We start from the raw sequence: 15,225 nt of genomic DNA, 5'->3' as shown, positions 1-15,225 counted from the left end.
CAAAGAAGCGGTACCATTATCACAAAATCGCATATGCTCCTGGGCAGTCTTCAAGGTGCAGCCCCGCGCAAATGTTTATCCATGCTGCCGCACTCGAATGAACATTCGCTTCGGGCTCGAACGTGCACTCGGAAAAATGAGCATGAACTCGAGCGTAGGCTGGATGCTCATGTTTTGCACCGCGCTCACAGCGGCGCTCGAACATTGATGTTTTCAGCGCGGCTGTGAGCGCCGCTTTGAGCACGGTACATAACATCGGTTACAATCAACAGACATTGCTTGGTTGGCTAGGCTTAGCATTTTGGTGTTGAAACTCTAGTTTTCATATAGGGGGAAAGACGGCTTTGGCAGGTTTTGTTCTATTATTGGCAGGGGGGTTTTGTCGACCAAATTTTATGAAATTTGGCCTCAATGTTCTTTGATATGCAAAGAATGTTTAGGCCAAATTTGAGCATAGTCAGACATAAAAACCCCCTGCCAATAATAGAACAAAACCTGCCAAAGCCGTCATTCCCCCTAATTGAATTTCAATGGTTCGATGATACTTTGTTCGTAAAAGTAAAAAGGAACTTATTTATCTTCTTATTATGCGCGTAGATATTTGAAATATCCTCAATGACAGAGTAAAAGGACATTCTACGAAAAACATAAGCATAAGGAAAGTCCAACCCCGTACTTCTAACCTTTTTAATTGAATATATTTTAGACTTGTTGAGAAGAGTTTCAAAAATTCTTTCGGTTGCTTTCCTATGCCGCTCAAGTTTACGATATTGGAGGACGATTTGGTAATCCGTGATTTTTTTACCTTCAGTCATTATCAAAGTACATCATCGGAAACCATGTTCGAATAATCAAATATGGATCGTATATTTTGTGTATAAAGGGTACCTATCGCAGAACCCGAAATTTATAGAATTTTACGTAATGTGACTAAGTTGTCCGGCACTGAGGGATTTCTCTCTACTTGGGATGAAAATGTGTGTACATATTTTGGCAATCACCTTACGGTGTCTTACGGTGTCATTCAGAATGGCTACCCTGCGGCTCACCAACACAATCTTACAATTACCCACCTTTTCACTGCGAATAGCACCGATCACATTAGATTTATTATGAAAAACCAAACCTGACCACCATTCCCCAAGAAAAAGTATCAGAACTAAGTTTGAACCTAAACCTACTTATTGTCAAAATAATCGAATCATTTAGTGCACATTTGGCGTCGATTCAATGAAAATAAAACTAAGTGAAAAAATTTCCTCTTCCTACCGCGCATGCCAACGACATCGTCGGTTGCTCGGCGTCGGCAGCGTCGTATGCAAGCAGTCATTGATCATTACTAGGGATCCTACATTCAGGGTCTGTCTCAATTGGATAATTAAACTCAAATTAAACTTAGAAGTGACAGTTCAATAATTATCGAATAACCCTGCTATGCTGGATGAGCAGGATTACTTTTGACACATATCGAATCATTCTTGATCGATGTCTTATTGGATTTGCTGGGTAGCACGCAGCCATTCTTATGGCCGGGTGATTTTTTAATTTTTGAACTGTCAGTTTTAAGTAAAATTAAATTTAATTCGGGAAATGAGACAGAGCCTATAGGATCCCTAATCATTACCAATCGCAGCAGGCAGTGATGTCAACATGAAATCCTGTGAAATCATAGTGAAAACATGTAAAATATCGAAAAAATAATAAATCTCTCTCCAACCTGTTATCTATTAATGTTATAATTATATCTTCATTATTCTACTTTGGAACGTCTTGAAAAATAAAAAGAAAACGCAGTAAATTTCAATTATGCTATTGGTGTGTTTGAACAGCTGGCAACAATGTCACGATATGTGAACATAAACAGCTAGCATCATGAAAAAATAAAACATAAATATCAACGTAAATCAAAGCTAATCTGTTGATTTTCGGACACATTTCGTTAGTTTATGTCATAGTTAAACTGTATTGAGTAATCCTGCGTACAACTCAGACTGAAATCGTTCACATTAATGCAATGTTTACGGTAGTCGGATGTTAACAAAACAAGTGGTTATTTTTGTCTGCCTTGTAGATTGGTAAGTGTTGGTAGTCAAGTTTCACACGACTACTAATCTTAAGTTGATGATTTTTATGGTACAACCACAAAGAGATTGGAGTGCCACCGCAAGTCACCTTAACAATGAAGTATTTAATTCACGATTATATAAGCCTCCATGTGAAATCGGAATTATTGAACAACTAATGCATACATTTTAACTCACGTACTTTACTATGTATCTACCTACTATAGAAAAAAAAAACAATTCTATATGTTCAACACAATTTGTTGAGGGTTTGTGGAAAACAAAATAAGTTGACACACAGTTTACAACATCGAAACCTTTCTTCTTCAGTGGATCTACATTTCAACTACAACTTGACCTGTTTTGAACTAAGTGTTCCCTATTAGCATTTAAAGGAACCGTTATAATTGAGGCTTTTCTATGCCTGCCATTGTATACATGTGTTTTGTGTATCTTATGTAGAAAACACAATTAATATACTATGTCCAGGGCGTCGAAAATGTTTCCCTCACGAAAACACTCTAGACTGGACCCAAACATGCTAGTGGCAATCAATTAACTAATCCGTTTATTGTACACTTTTTATGTTTTTATTTTTTTTAGGAAGATTTTACATTTCATTTGCTTCCCCAATTGAGTTTCATTCTTTTAATAAAGCTGGATAGAAACAATAATGTTATGTACCATCTTTGCTAATACACTAAATTTTCATGTTAAAGTTAGTTTGCTTCACGTTTTGGATTATTTTCAACAATAAAACATAACGCGCTTGCTTTTCGCATACTAAAGGGCCACGCAGAATGGGTACTTTTGCGAACGTCCCGTTTGATGCACGCAAATGCAAATGCTGAAAGCACAACTTGTTTTCATCTACCAACTCCGATTCATCTTTTTTTGCTACGCCGCTCAACTATGGCGAATGCGAAACGTGCCGCATAATCGAAAAGCATCGCGCTCGGCCCACAACCTATTCTCACAGCCTCAGTTCTCAGCCTAAGCACACAGTCTGAGCACACAGCATGCTGGATGAGCACACAGCCTGAACACACAGCCCAAGTTTTGAACTTGAGCTCGAGCCTGAGCTGAGCCGCACGGCGTTCATTTTTCGCACCCATGTTCGATGCTGATGGTGAACACGAGCTTGAAGGAGAACGCGCGCTCGGGATGAACATGAACTTGCAAAAACTGCACTCAAGCTCAGCGCCGCTCATGTTTTCGTGAAGACTGCTCCTGGGATTTGCGGACGATATCGATATTATCGGAATTGATCGCCGTGCCGTGGAAGAGACTTTTGTGCCTTTTAAGAGGGAGACAGCGAGGATTGGACTCACGATCAATACCATCAAAACGAAGTACATGGTCGCTGGCAATCAACGTGGGTTCATTAGTGGTGGTGGTAGCGAAATGGATGGTGAAAAATTTGAAGTGGTAGAAGAATTTGTGTATCTTGGAGCATTAGTGACGTGCGATAATGATGTTACCCGTGAGGTGAAAAGGCGTATTGCAGCTGCAAATAGGGCTTATTACGGACTTCGTAACCAGCTTAAGTCCCGTAGTCTGCTAACGAAAACAAAACTCGCGCTGTATACTAATCTGATTCTTCCGGTGGCTTTATACGGCCATGAGACATGGACGTTAAAAGAGGCTGATCGGAGAGCTTTCGGAGTGTTTGAGCGTAAGGTGCTGCGGACAATACTCGTCGGTAAACAGGAGAACGGTATCTGGCGGCGTCGCATGAATCACGAATTGTACCAGGTGTATAAAGGGCTGGATATTGTTAAGCTTATACAACACGGCAGACTACGGTGGGCTGGTCACGTTGATCGTATGCCGGAAGAACGTCGAGCGAAGATATTATTTAGTAGAGAACCCAGAAGAGGCCGCAGGCTTCGTGGAAGGCCGCGTACACGATGGCTTTTTGCAGTTGAAGAGGACCTGAGGTCGCTCAATGTTCAGGGCGACTGGAAGCGGTTGGCCCAGGATCGAGTCCAGTGGAGAAGGATACTCCATTCGGCGTAGGTTCATCGAAGAGCTGTAGCCCATCAAGTATCAAGTAAGTATAGCTTAGATTAACTTAGCTTAGCCTGACAGTACTTGTCAATGGTTGACTGATCAGAATTGGTGTAAATTTCGCTACGATCCAACTGAATGAAGGTTGGAGTTTACTTCCTATTCTGGATGTACACGTTTCAGCAGCACTCAAATATGAAGCTTCTTAAAGTTTATTTGAAAGCTGTAGGAATCACAAATATACCTTCCTTGAATTTAAAATTCGGAGTAACATTATTCTTGAGATTTTTGGAAACCCATAAATACTACTGTACTACTAGTACTGAACACCCTGAAAGATTCTTGGACGATAATAAACATTACTGGTAGATCGTACCGATGTTTCTAAAGATTTCTAAAGGTTCGAATTCCTAGAAGTTTGTGATAATTGCTTGAAACCATTACATTTTTTAGGTATAATATTTACAGTAAACCATAATCAATTCTGGAATTTCGTAAAGATGTTTAAAGACATACTCCTTGGAAATATTCTATAAATTCTGGATATGTAATGACTGTCCTAATTGTCATAGAGAGTTTTATAACTTATCTGAAGATGTCCGGAAACATCTCTTGAAATCCGAGAGGATCTCCGGAAAGTCCTTCAAATTCTTTAATAGTAGTTTGTGCAACAAGTTGCAAAAAGATGATTTTTTCAGCACGAGTTGTTCGTTATATACTACGAGTGCTGAAAAAATCGAGTTTTGCAACGAGTTGTACACGCTATTTTTTGCAATGACGAAAAATGGACTTTAATTTGATAAATTTGTACCAAAAATGTACAGTCTAATTTTCTCCACATGATCATTCTTACCGATAAATTATATTGCTGCAGAGAACAATCGGATTCCATGTTACCGTGCCACATTGCATAGTTTGCAAAGCCGTGAAGCGATAGATGGAAATTTTTGATGTCATGTCCATCAAACTATTTCAATTATTACGCGACGCAGAGAATACACTATTTGAACACTTACCCAAGCTCATTCAGCAAAATGTAGTCATGTAACTACTGTTCTGATGTTGGTTTTTCATTATAGCACCCAAATGAGTGCTGTAATGAATATTATGCAACCCATTTGAGTTGCATAATGTTCATTAAAGCACCCATTTCGTTGGTATGGAAAAGTAGGCCGTTTTATCACTCAAAGACGAACTGTAAACCAGGTATTATGATCAGGAATTGCAAAAAAGTATTTTATAGATTTGATAACACAGTTTTTGTCCTACCCATGTCTCGGAACTTGGCCGCGCCTCTGGACCCATGGAAAAATATCCAAAAAAAATTAGGTCGTGTTTGTGAAGAAATGACATAACTCGTCTCAAATGCTAAGCGGAGCTACACCTACTCAATTTATTTAATCGATTTTTTGTCGTTTTTTTAAAAATGGTCTTGGAGTCTCAGCAACGTTTTATTTATAGAAAGTTCAACTACTATCAAATAGATGTCAGACAACTGCAACAAGTAATGAAACTTATATAGCCACATCTAATAGAGTTTTTTTGAAGAACTCTTGGAAATATGTTTGATTTTTTTTTGTTAAATTTCTTGGCTGTGCATATGCACAGCACATGTTTTGAAATTGACAAATTGATATGAAATTTGCGAAAAAGAATCCACGTGTCTTGGAGGGACGCGAACCCTCAACCTCCTACTCTCTAGATAGGCGTGATAACCCCTACACAACAAGACCAATGAAAGGTCACGTTTGCGGAAAAGCCATCAGAATCCGAGTACTAACCTCCACCGCGGTTAGCTCTTTTTTGAAAATGTAATATCTTTCGGATATTCTCCATCGTCACATATGCTTTCTTTTTCGCAAATTTTTTTTTCAGTTTGTCCATTTCGAAAGATGTGCTGCGCATATGCACAGCCAAGATATTTAACACAAAAATGATTTTCATACGGCCGAGTTGCCGAATAATATGCAATTAATTGTAATCAAGTGTCGGTCTTCCACCGTCATTAGTCGTCTGAGTAAAAGATACATACATACGATTTGACAGTTTAGTACGACACATGTTTCGGACAGCAGAACAAAGGGAACCGAAGCGACAATCTTTATCTAGTAACTAAAATATCTTTTGTCTGAGTACACACGACCGCATGCGACAATCACACTCATCAAATGCTTTAGCCAAGCAAGCCTTTGGCACAGCAGAGTGTGATTGATTCGTATTTCATACAAATCCGCCCAGCCCGTTGGTAGGGGCATACCCGAGCGAAGCTTGAGAGCAAATCGATAACTTATTTTGATGTTGTGAAATCGTTGATTCTGATTACTTAATTTGCTATATTTTTGGCCGTTTTAACGGTTAAAATAACAAAACGTATAGCAGAAAAATCTTACTGTGACATCAAATCGAAAACTATTCCTGCTATCGATGAGAGTAAATCGAAAACTAATTTTGATATTGGTTCCGATTAAAAAAATAAGTACTCAGTTTGATGTCAGATCATACGATTTAGAAATTTACAGCAAAATGAGATCAAAATATGTAATCAATCATGCTGATTTATATTTGAAAACAAATTATGATTTCAATTTGATGTCAAAAACAAAATATGTTTTCTTTATGCTCTTATTATGTTTTCAGACTTTGCTCGGGTAGAGTGAGATGTTTCTTGAATAATAAAACAAGGGGGCTCGCTTGACTGTGGCTATACAACAGTAAAAGCTCCCCCAGACCTAACCGATTTCATCGCCGCGACGGCGACAACTAGTCGCCGCGATTCTGTTGTTGGGTCACTGCAGGCAATGTTCTATTTACGCTTCCATACCAACGGCGACAGAATCGCTGTCGCCAAGCGATAGAATCGCGTCGCCTGTGTTTGGGTGAGCCTTGAAGCACATGTGACGATTGGACAAATCAAGCATCCGAAAGATATTCAATTTGCCAAAAACAGCGGTGGAGGTTAGTACTCGGATTCTGATGGCTTTCCCGCAAACGTGACCCTTAAGTTGTCTTGTTGTGTAGGGGTTATCACGCCTATCTAGAGAGTAGGAGATTGAGGGTTAGAGTCCCTCCAAGACACGTGGATTCTTTTTCGCAAATTTCATATCAATTTGCCCATTTCGAAATATGTGCTGTGCATATGCACAGCCAAGATTAAAAAGAAAATGATTTTCGTACGGCCGAGTTGCCGAATAATATGCAATTAATAATATATTTGAAAATTCCTTAGCATATTATTTGTATGAATCCCTTCACAAAGACATACAGTTCAAATTTGAGTAATTACCATCCAATCCACCAAGTTTTTGCAGCGGAGCTTTTGAGAAAAATCTACTGAACATCCATCGAGGATCTCCAGGATAAAAACTTTCGAGACAGCTTTTTAAATCATTTTATTTTTTTTATGTTTCAGTGAGAATTCTAAAGTAATTTCTGAACATTTTTTTCAAAGATCAGTCAGAATATTTCTTGATAAAATTGTTTTATAAACATAAAAAGCAGCGAACTGAAACTGAAACATTACCATTGACAACATCCTCTTGCGTCCGAGCATAATTATGGAATATCGAGTAACGTTTAATTGAGACCAGCGCCATAATGGTTCGAAGGCAGCCAAAACCTCAAGTTCAAAATTTGAAGAATTTCTGTTGAGTTTTGACTTTGTTACATCATTTTTAATTGAATATGATTGTTGATTTCCAATCAAAAACGCTGTTTGACAAAGCGTTTAGATCAGCATCGTACGGTTTCGATTACATCGCTTAACCCAATATTACTTCAAGACTGCATTATCAGGGTCTTAAATAGTATGCCTATGTCAAATATAGGTGACAGATCTCAACTTAAGTTAACTTTATATACAAATTTATTTAAAATACTCACATTTGTTTTACTGAAGTGCTCCAAAAGTATAGACACAAATAAGTGTCTATAATGATTCTATGCTCATTACAAAGCTGAAAGCAATAGCTTTCTATTATTCACTATATACTTTGTTTTGCGAAAAGTTGCGATACGCTGATTTTTTACCGTTTAAGTTTGAAATGTGCTTAGTATTTTTTGGTCTGTTTCTATTTGAAACCTTACAAATGCGAATTTTTTGTTCACAAGACTTTAAAAATGCATTTTTTAAAATTATTAGTGTCTTACTTCAAAAATTTTGTTTATTATTCCGAAATGCAGACAACTTTTTTATGGCATATGAAAACTCATAGTATTGAATATAACCAATTAAGCATGGCTCATCACTTTGCAATCAAAATGATTCTACCTATAAAGGGTTTTAAGGTCTCATGTTTGAGCTCGAGCTAAAACTGTAACACACTATTCTTGCCAGCAATAGACAATGTTGGTACTTATATTTGAACTAAAAGCTGAAAAGAAAAAAACTATTTGAACAAGCATGACAGATGAATAAAGCTACCCCTATTCCATCAATCAAATCACACACTACTACTTTATTTGACTTTGCTTAAACGATAACATTTGCTATTTCAATAGTCATTCAAATTTTTGAGAGTTGATTGTAATTGAACAGAGCACAAGCCGTTTGAAGTTTGTATGAAATTTACTACGACAACAGTAACTTTAGTCAAGAAACAACGTTCCGCAGCCCTGTCCATTGACCATTTGAAATATATTAATACGTTGTGAACAAAAGAAATTTAGCAAGCAAATAGATCGTCTTTTGTCTCGTCTTGTCTTAGCCCATGGACAGCCTGTATTTAACAGGCAATTATTTTGATAAGAAAATTATTTAGAGCTTTTTTGTGGAATATCTTAATTTGTCATAGGACGAGTCAGTACTACCCCATTTAATTCCACCACTTGAGTCAAGTACGAAACAATGAAGATGGCGTTACTGTTGGAGTCGAAATACGTATCTGTAAAATAACAATCAAATGGTGGAATTAAATGGAATAGTTTTATGGCATGTGAGATCGTCTTTGTTGCGAAACGATCTGTTTTCAAAAACCGAATTTAGCAGTAATATGAAAGTATTTACTATTCACAGAGATCCCGAAAAACGGCTGTATATTGCCAAAGTAATGCTTCGAACACCCACGATCAAGTCTTTATGTGACAAAAAGCCACAAAATACCATGATACAAGTGAATCCTGAAGAAAATATGATCAGAACACATCGGTATAGAGAGATATCGAGATAGGAAAGTTATCGAGATGTAGAAAGCCAAAATGTATGTAGATTAAAGGAACCGAGGAAACCATCGACATAGGGAGAGACGTCGGGATATAGAACATCGAAATGTAGAGAGTCGACTGTATATTTGTCTTAGAAAATAAAAACGTTTTTTTTTTCTTAGTTAGAACTTTTATTGATTCATCGCCTTATTGTGAGTTTTTCTCTTATTTTTATTTACCGCATAGCATTTATAACGATCATCGCATATATTTTCTCGTGGTGATAAATTCCATTTTACTGTGCTGATTCGGTTGGTTCACTCTACAATTCATAAAATTCATTGCAGTCTCAGCATGATCTTCTTCTTCTTATTGGCATTACATTCCCACACTGGGACAGAGCCGTCTCGCAGCTTAGTGTTCATTAGGTATTTCCACAGTAACGGCGAGGTTTCTAAGCCAGGTTACCATTTTTGCATTCGTATATCATGAGGTTAACACGATGATACTTTTATGCCCAGGGAAGTCGAGACAATTTCCAATCCGAAAATTCTCGCATAACTTTTCAAAAGGACCTAAGTAATATTTTTTCCATGAATTAATTTGAGTACTGCAAGCAAAAGCTTTAATTTTTTTCTGTTAATTGAGCTATTCAAATAATTCAAGAAAAAAATGTTACATAGGTCCTTTTGAAAAGTTAAGTGAAAATTGCCTAGACCGACACCGGGAATCGAACCCAGCCACCCTCAGCATGGTTTTGCTTTGCAGCCGCGCGTCTTACCGCACGGCTACGGAGGGTCTCAGTATGATATCAAACATCAAAACAGACGAAACACGTTTTTTCATACTGTTGAAGCTCAGTCAGCATTGGTTCTTATAAAATGGTAAATTAATCTATTATAAAACTGAGGTCGAAATGGCCTGTGAAAAATATGTCCTCGGTACGTTTCCAGCCATGAAGTATACGATTCACCTTGCTAGCTGCTGTCTTGTTACTCACTGAATCACTAACAAAAACCACTTTAAGCCTAGTACACTGTTACTACAGTACAGGCCCGGACCACGCAATCGTCCGGATGATCACCCAACAGCTGATGCAATTCATGAATCATTCGGCTCCTCCATGGTCAACACCACCACAGTTAGCATATAGTACTTTTCTTTCAAAAACTCCATGCTCTCCACAAGTATTGTCTAGGTGTTGTTTCCATAGACCTTCAAAATCTTTTTTGGGGCATTTGAAAATATGAAAATGCAACAAAATGTGATTATTCCTAATGTGGTTTTATTGATTTATGTCAATTCTCGCATGGATCACATTAAACAGATTTGAAAATAATTCTCGATTGCAGATTTAAATAATGGTTATCTATTCATGTTAATAATTTTAGAATTCAAAAACAAATTATTCTACATACAATGTATTTATAATTGTAATTTCCATTGCAAATGTTTACAAATTTAATATTTTTCATTAAAGGATTCATAAGTTCAAAAAATGGTTAATTGTTACCAAAGCTTATATAGTCGCGTATCTCACCGCTGGGTTCAGGACGTAACCCTTTACATGTTTCAAAGAAACTCGAGTACCCGAACTATATTCACATATTCTGTTCCGTCGTCTCCTTGATATAATTCAGTACGTCTAGTAAGACTAGCCGATTGTATTGCGATACAAAGTCCAGAAACAAGCAAAACGGGGTAAAAAGTGACCCTAGTGCAGTGTACACAACTTATTTTCATTTAATACGATATCAATTGTTAAAGTTCGTAATCTTAACAGGTTATCGGAATGCGTGGAAAGTTATCGATAAATTGAGTGAAACAGCTGCGGACCAAGGATTAGGGGCCTTCCTTAGCCGGACGGTAACATGCGCGGTTACAAAGCAAGACCATGCTGAAGGTGCTGGGTATGAGAAGTTTCTTGTCAAGTTACTAATCAAGTGATGAAATTCATAGTCTGAATACTGAATCCAGTTTTCCGCGAGCGTTAATTACCGCCAGCTTGCCTATGGGCTATATAGTCTCTGATTTGACGTTTGTGGAGGTCAACTGCACCCACCGTTCCGAGCATTATGAACAAGGCCCAACAAACATTCACTAGCTCTAACATCAGTGTGGTGATTCAATTCAGCGCTGTGTTGAATTATGTCTGTACTATTTCTTATCGCAACATCTGTTCAAGCTTTGTTCACACAATTTTGTTTGGCGAAGTTATACAGCTACAACATCTCATTTTAAAAAACAACTTTATTATCTGATTCGTTAAACCTTTAATAAGCATTTTACTAAGCCTTAATTTAGCTACATGTAAATTCTTCGAAAATAATAACGCATTGAAGAAAAGATCTCCAATGAACGTATGTTGAAGGAATTGCTATTTTCCTATAACCATTTAAATTTTCCTAAATCGGGTCATTCGGCGGTTAACGTTGGCTCACTCAATGCATAACATATTGCTCAGCCAGTCATAGCCATCGCACAGTGGGAAAATATGTACAAACGATTTTAAAACGATAAAATAAAATCCGTTCCCAATGCTTTTTATGAATTTATGAAAATTAAATCAATTTATATTTGGCCTTCCTCAGAATCTCCTAATAATTTTCCTAATTTGGTGAGAGAATTCCATTGTATATACAAATAATTGAATTAAAACTATTTTATAAACTGCATATGAAATAATCATCAGGGCACCCGATTGAAGCGATTTGGATAGGAAGAGTGGAATCGCCAACTTCCTATTGTTAACATTTCGTGGATAGAGGGCGGGCTCTTCTCCCCATCTATTGGGTCAATCTGGGAAACGAGGGCGTGTTTGTATTATTATTTGTACGAACTTCTGGAAGGAGATTGTCTATTCATCCCGTGGATTTTGCATAAGTGTCTCTGCTTATGAAACCACCCCACCCATTTTTGGCCCTTCATACAGGAGTTTGATTAAATGCAAACAATAATATAAACATGATCAAATCGTTTATCAGATATGGCCAGTGCTATCGGCAGGTGCCTTGCTACAATAGATGGAAGTATCATCATCATCATCATCCTCAGAATATCCAAATAACCAATTGCGATATGATTTCAAATGCTGAGATTATTCCAATTTCGCCGCAATAAAGATCAATATTCATGCGTATTGCGATTCTACACATCAAAGATTCAACAATTTCCCGACGTTAATAAAGAAGTTTGTCCGCCTTTCAGTAAATATAAACAACTTCATAACTACACCCAGACACTACAAATATGTTTCATACCGGTCAATGCGTTCCGCATGAATGCATTTTTTTTTCATTGCTCCAACAATTTTGTTTGTTTTAATCTGTTAAATGTATTTCTCCACGAATATAAAAAGCATGCCTTGAAAATACATGATTATGTTGGATGCTATAAATTAAATTGTCCAGATCCAGAATCTATATTTTCTCTCAAACACAAAAAAACATGTTTTCTTTCACTGTGCGATAGATCAGTTAAATGCGAAATCCAATAGTTAAGAAGGACAAAGGTTAAGGAGGATGTCTAATGCTTGCTTATTAACTTACTATTCAAACTCAATTCGACCACCCTTTTAGAGCATCACATCATAGTCGAACAGAGAACTTCAAAAATCATTACTTCAGCACATTGACTTTCCCAATGTGTTGAAATGTAATAAATCTAAAACTTTAGTTCGACTTCAAATAAAGGTAGTAAACAAATAAATTGGTCATGTGGAGGTCAACTGCACCCACCGTTCCGAACATTATGACCAATGCATGTGGTATATAATAGAGTGCTGATGTAGTGGATTCCTCCCTTCTTATTTACCATATTGATCAACATTTTCGGAACAGTGGGTGCAGTTGACCTCCACAAACGTCAAATCAGAGACTAGCCCACAGGCAAGCTGGTGGCCATTACTGCTCGCGGAAAACTGGATAGGCTATTGAAGGAAAACGGTTGTTTTATCGTAATAAATATGAGCAACATTAGGTATTTAATTTCGATGTGTATCCCAAGTGTTTCGTCTGTTTATCTTCGGTGTTATATTTACCATTACATTTTTTTTATATTTATTACCGTCAGCCTATTTTCCTCACGAGTGACAACTACCGACGCCAGAGAGACGAATTCCACACCTGAGTCCTGAACTCACGTGAGGCCGGGACCTACCTACCGTCTCTACCGAGAGAAAGCGCGGTCACACATTTTTCGCCTTAAAAAGGCTGACGGCGCTGACTGGGATCAAACCCATGCCCACTGAGATGGAAGGCAGTCACACTTATCACGCGAGACTTGTTTAAAAATGTTCTCTGATTCGTTTTGATACAAATCATTAGCAGTAAATAATTTAGAACTATTTAATATATCTATCTATGTCTATAGAATTTTGAATGAATAATTAACATTAATACAACTTGAGATATTTTAAATTGGATACCCTATTTGGAACACGTTATTTATAAAATATTATTGCGCTATAATGTGCTGAAAACATTACCGGATTTCACCTTAGCGGAACGTGTCATTCTTTTATTATAATAAATCTCTGTGTTAGCTATCTTATAAAATTGCTTTTTTTGTTTCTAAAATTGTGAATGTTTATAATGATACTACTGTGTCGTTGCTTGTTCCATTAGTCGTTCGCATGGACATTGCTTAATCCATACTATATGTAGATTAACAGTTTGTATCATTTTCATAAAAAAAATATCTATCGTTCGATAACAGATCACTTAATACTGATTGCTTCTAGCAATTACTAAGATTCGTGTAACCAATAGTCCAGAACACTATATCTCACCAAAACGTAATATAGTTCGAAAGTAGCACTATGTGGTAACAATGGCGAATTACACGATCTATTGGTTATTTTGGGATATTTTCTGAGCAGAGCGGTTTTGTTTGATATTAGTGTAATATCATCAGCTATAACCATTCGTAGCTAGAAGACAGAAAGTAACAGATAGTATTGTGTAGATTATATATGCTTTGCTTGAATTTAAAATATTGTTACCTTGCCCGCTGTAAAGAAAACAATTGAATATTAATGTTACTTGCAAATTGCAAAAGGGTATTGTGTAGGTAGGCACTTACTTTGCGATGACTGCATTGGTTGTAGCGGTTGTGCGATTTCTTCACAGCATCAATAATTGCATCGCGTACCATGTTGGCGTCCATGTGGTCGTTCCAGGCGGCTACATAAGAGGAGACTTAATATTATGCATAAGAAAAAAAATGTGTATCTATTTTACAAAAGTCACATCAAATCCAAAACTTATACCAATTTTCATTAACTTTAGCTTTCGAAAACTATTGGTTTGATAAGACAATTATTTTGAGCTTTTAGTGGAATATCTTCACTTGTCATAAGACGAGTTTGTACTATCCAATTTAGTTCCACCTCTTTATTGTACCTTGACAGATACGTATTTCGACCTCAACAGTATGTTGTTAAACCCACGGGTATGTTGTTAAACCCACATTGATCGTATGGGTAAGCAACGCTCAACAATTGAACGGAGTGATGATATTAGCCTAAAGCAGCGGTTCTCAACCTGGGGTACATGTACCCCTGGGGGTACCTTCGCTGGCCCTAGGGGGTACCTCGGACAAAAATGCGTAATGGCGGACGTATTACAATTTCGATGAAATATTATTGAAAGAGTTTTCATAATTGTGTATTTTTTATTTTAAAAAAATATATTGTACATAATATGCAATGCGATCAATAAATCCCAATTGGGAGGATTCAATTCCACAATCAGAACAATGTATGAAGGCCTGTGGAACAAAAGATCAAACAACACGTTTGCTTCTTTGCTAGAGGATTAGAAGGATCCTTATACGCTTCTCGGAACCCTTTTTCCAAGCACCTCGAAGGCCTCCTTTCAAGTGGTTAGGTTGCCTTCTTTCAAGAGGCTCGTAAGCCTTCTTTTAAAAGGCTTGGAAGCCTCCTTTCAAGAAGCTCGGAGGCCTCCTTTCAAGAGATTCGAAAGTTCCTTTCAAGAGGCTGAAAAGCCTCTTT

At 37.3% G+C, this 15,225-nt stretch overlaps 1 protein-coding gene across 3 annotated transcripts in view; it reads right to left on the bottom strand.

Annotated features, from left to right (window-relative positions):
• Positions 1 to 15,225, bottom strand: part of LOC134213175 (uncharacterized) — a 70,331-nt gene that overhangs the window by 44,133 nt on the left and 10,973 nt on the right. For 2 of the 3 annotated variants that reach the window (XM_062691860.1, XM_062691861.1), the window contains exons 6-7: positions 14,295 to 14,395; positions 13,187 to 14,222 (exon numbers count right to left, since the gene is read on the bottom strand). The exons of the other annotated variant lie outside the window; for it this stretch is intronic. In XM_062691860.1, the coding sequence (XP_062547844.1) occupies positions 14,211 to 14,222; positions 14,295 to 14,395 (113 nt within the window). In that variant the 3' untranslated portion in view covers positions 13,187 to 14,210. Of the gene's footprint in view, positions 1 to 13,186; positions 14,223 to 14,294; positions 14,396 to 15,225 lie in introns of those variants that run through there. 3 annotated transcript variants of the gene reach the window in all.

The sequence above is a fragment of the Armigeres subalbatus genome, chromosome 2 (genome assembly GCF_024139115.2).
Source record: "Armigeres subalbatus isolate Guangzhou_Male chromosome 2, GZ_Asu_2, whole genome shotgun sequence".
Taxonomy (NCBI): Eukaryota; Metazoa; Arthropoda; class Insecta; order Diptera; family Culicidae; genus Armigeres; species Armigeres subalbatus.
The sequence above is the reverse complement of the archived record's forward strand: the minus strand, read 5'-3'. Positions and strand labels throughout refer to the sequence as shown.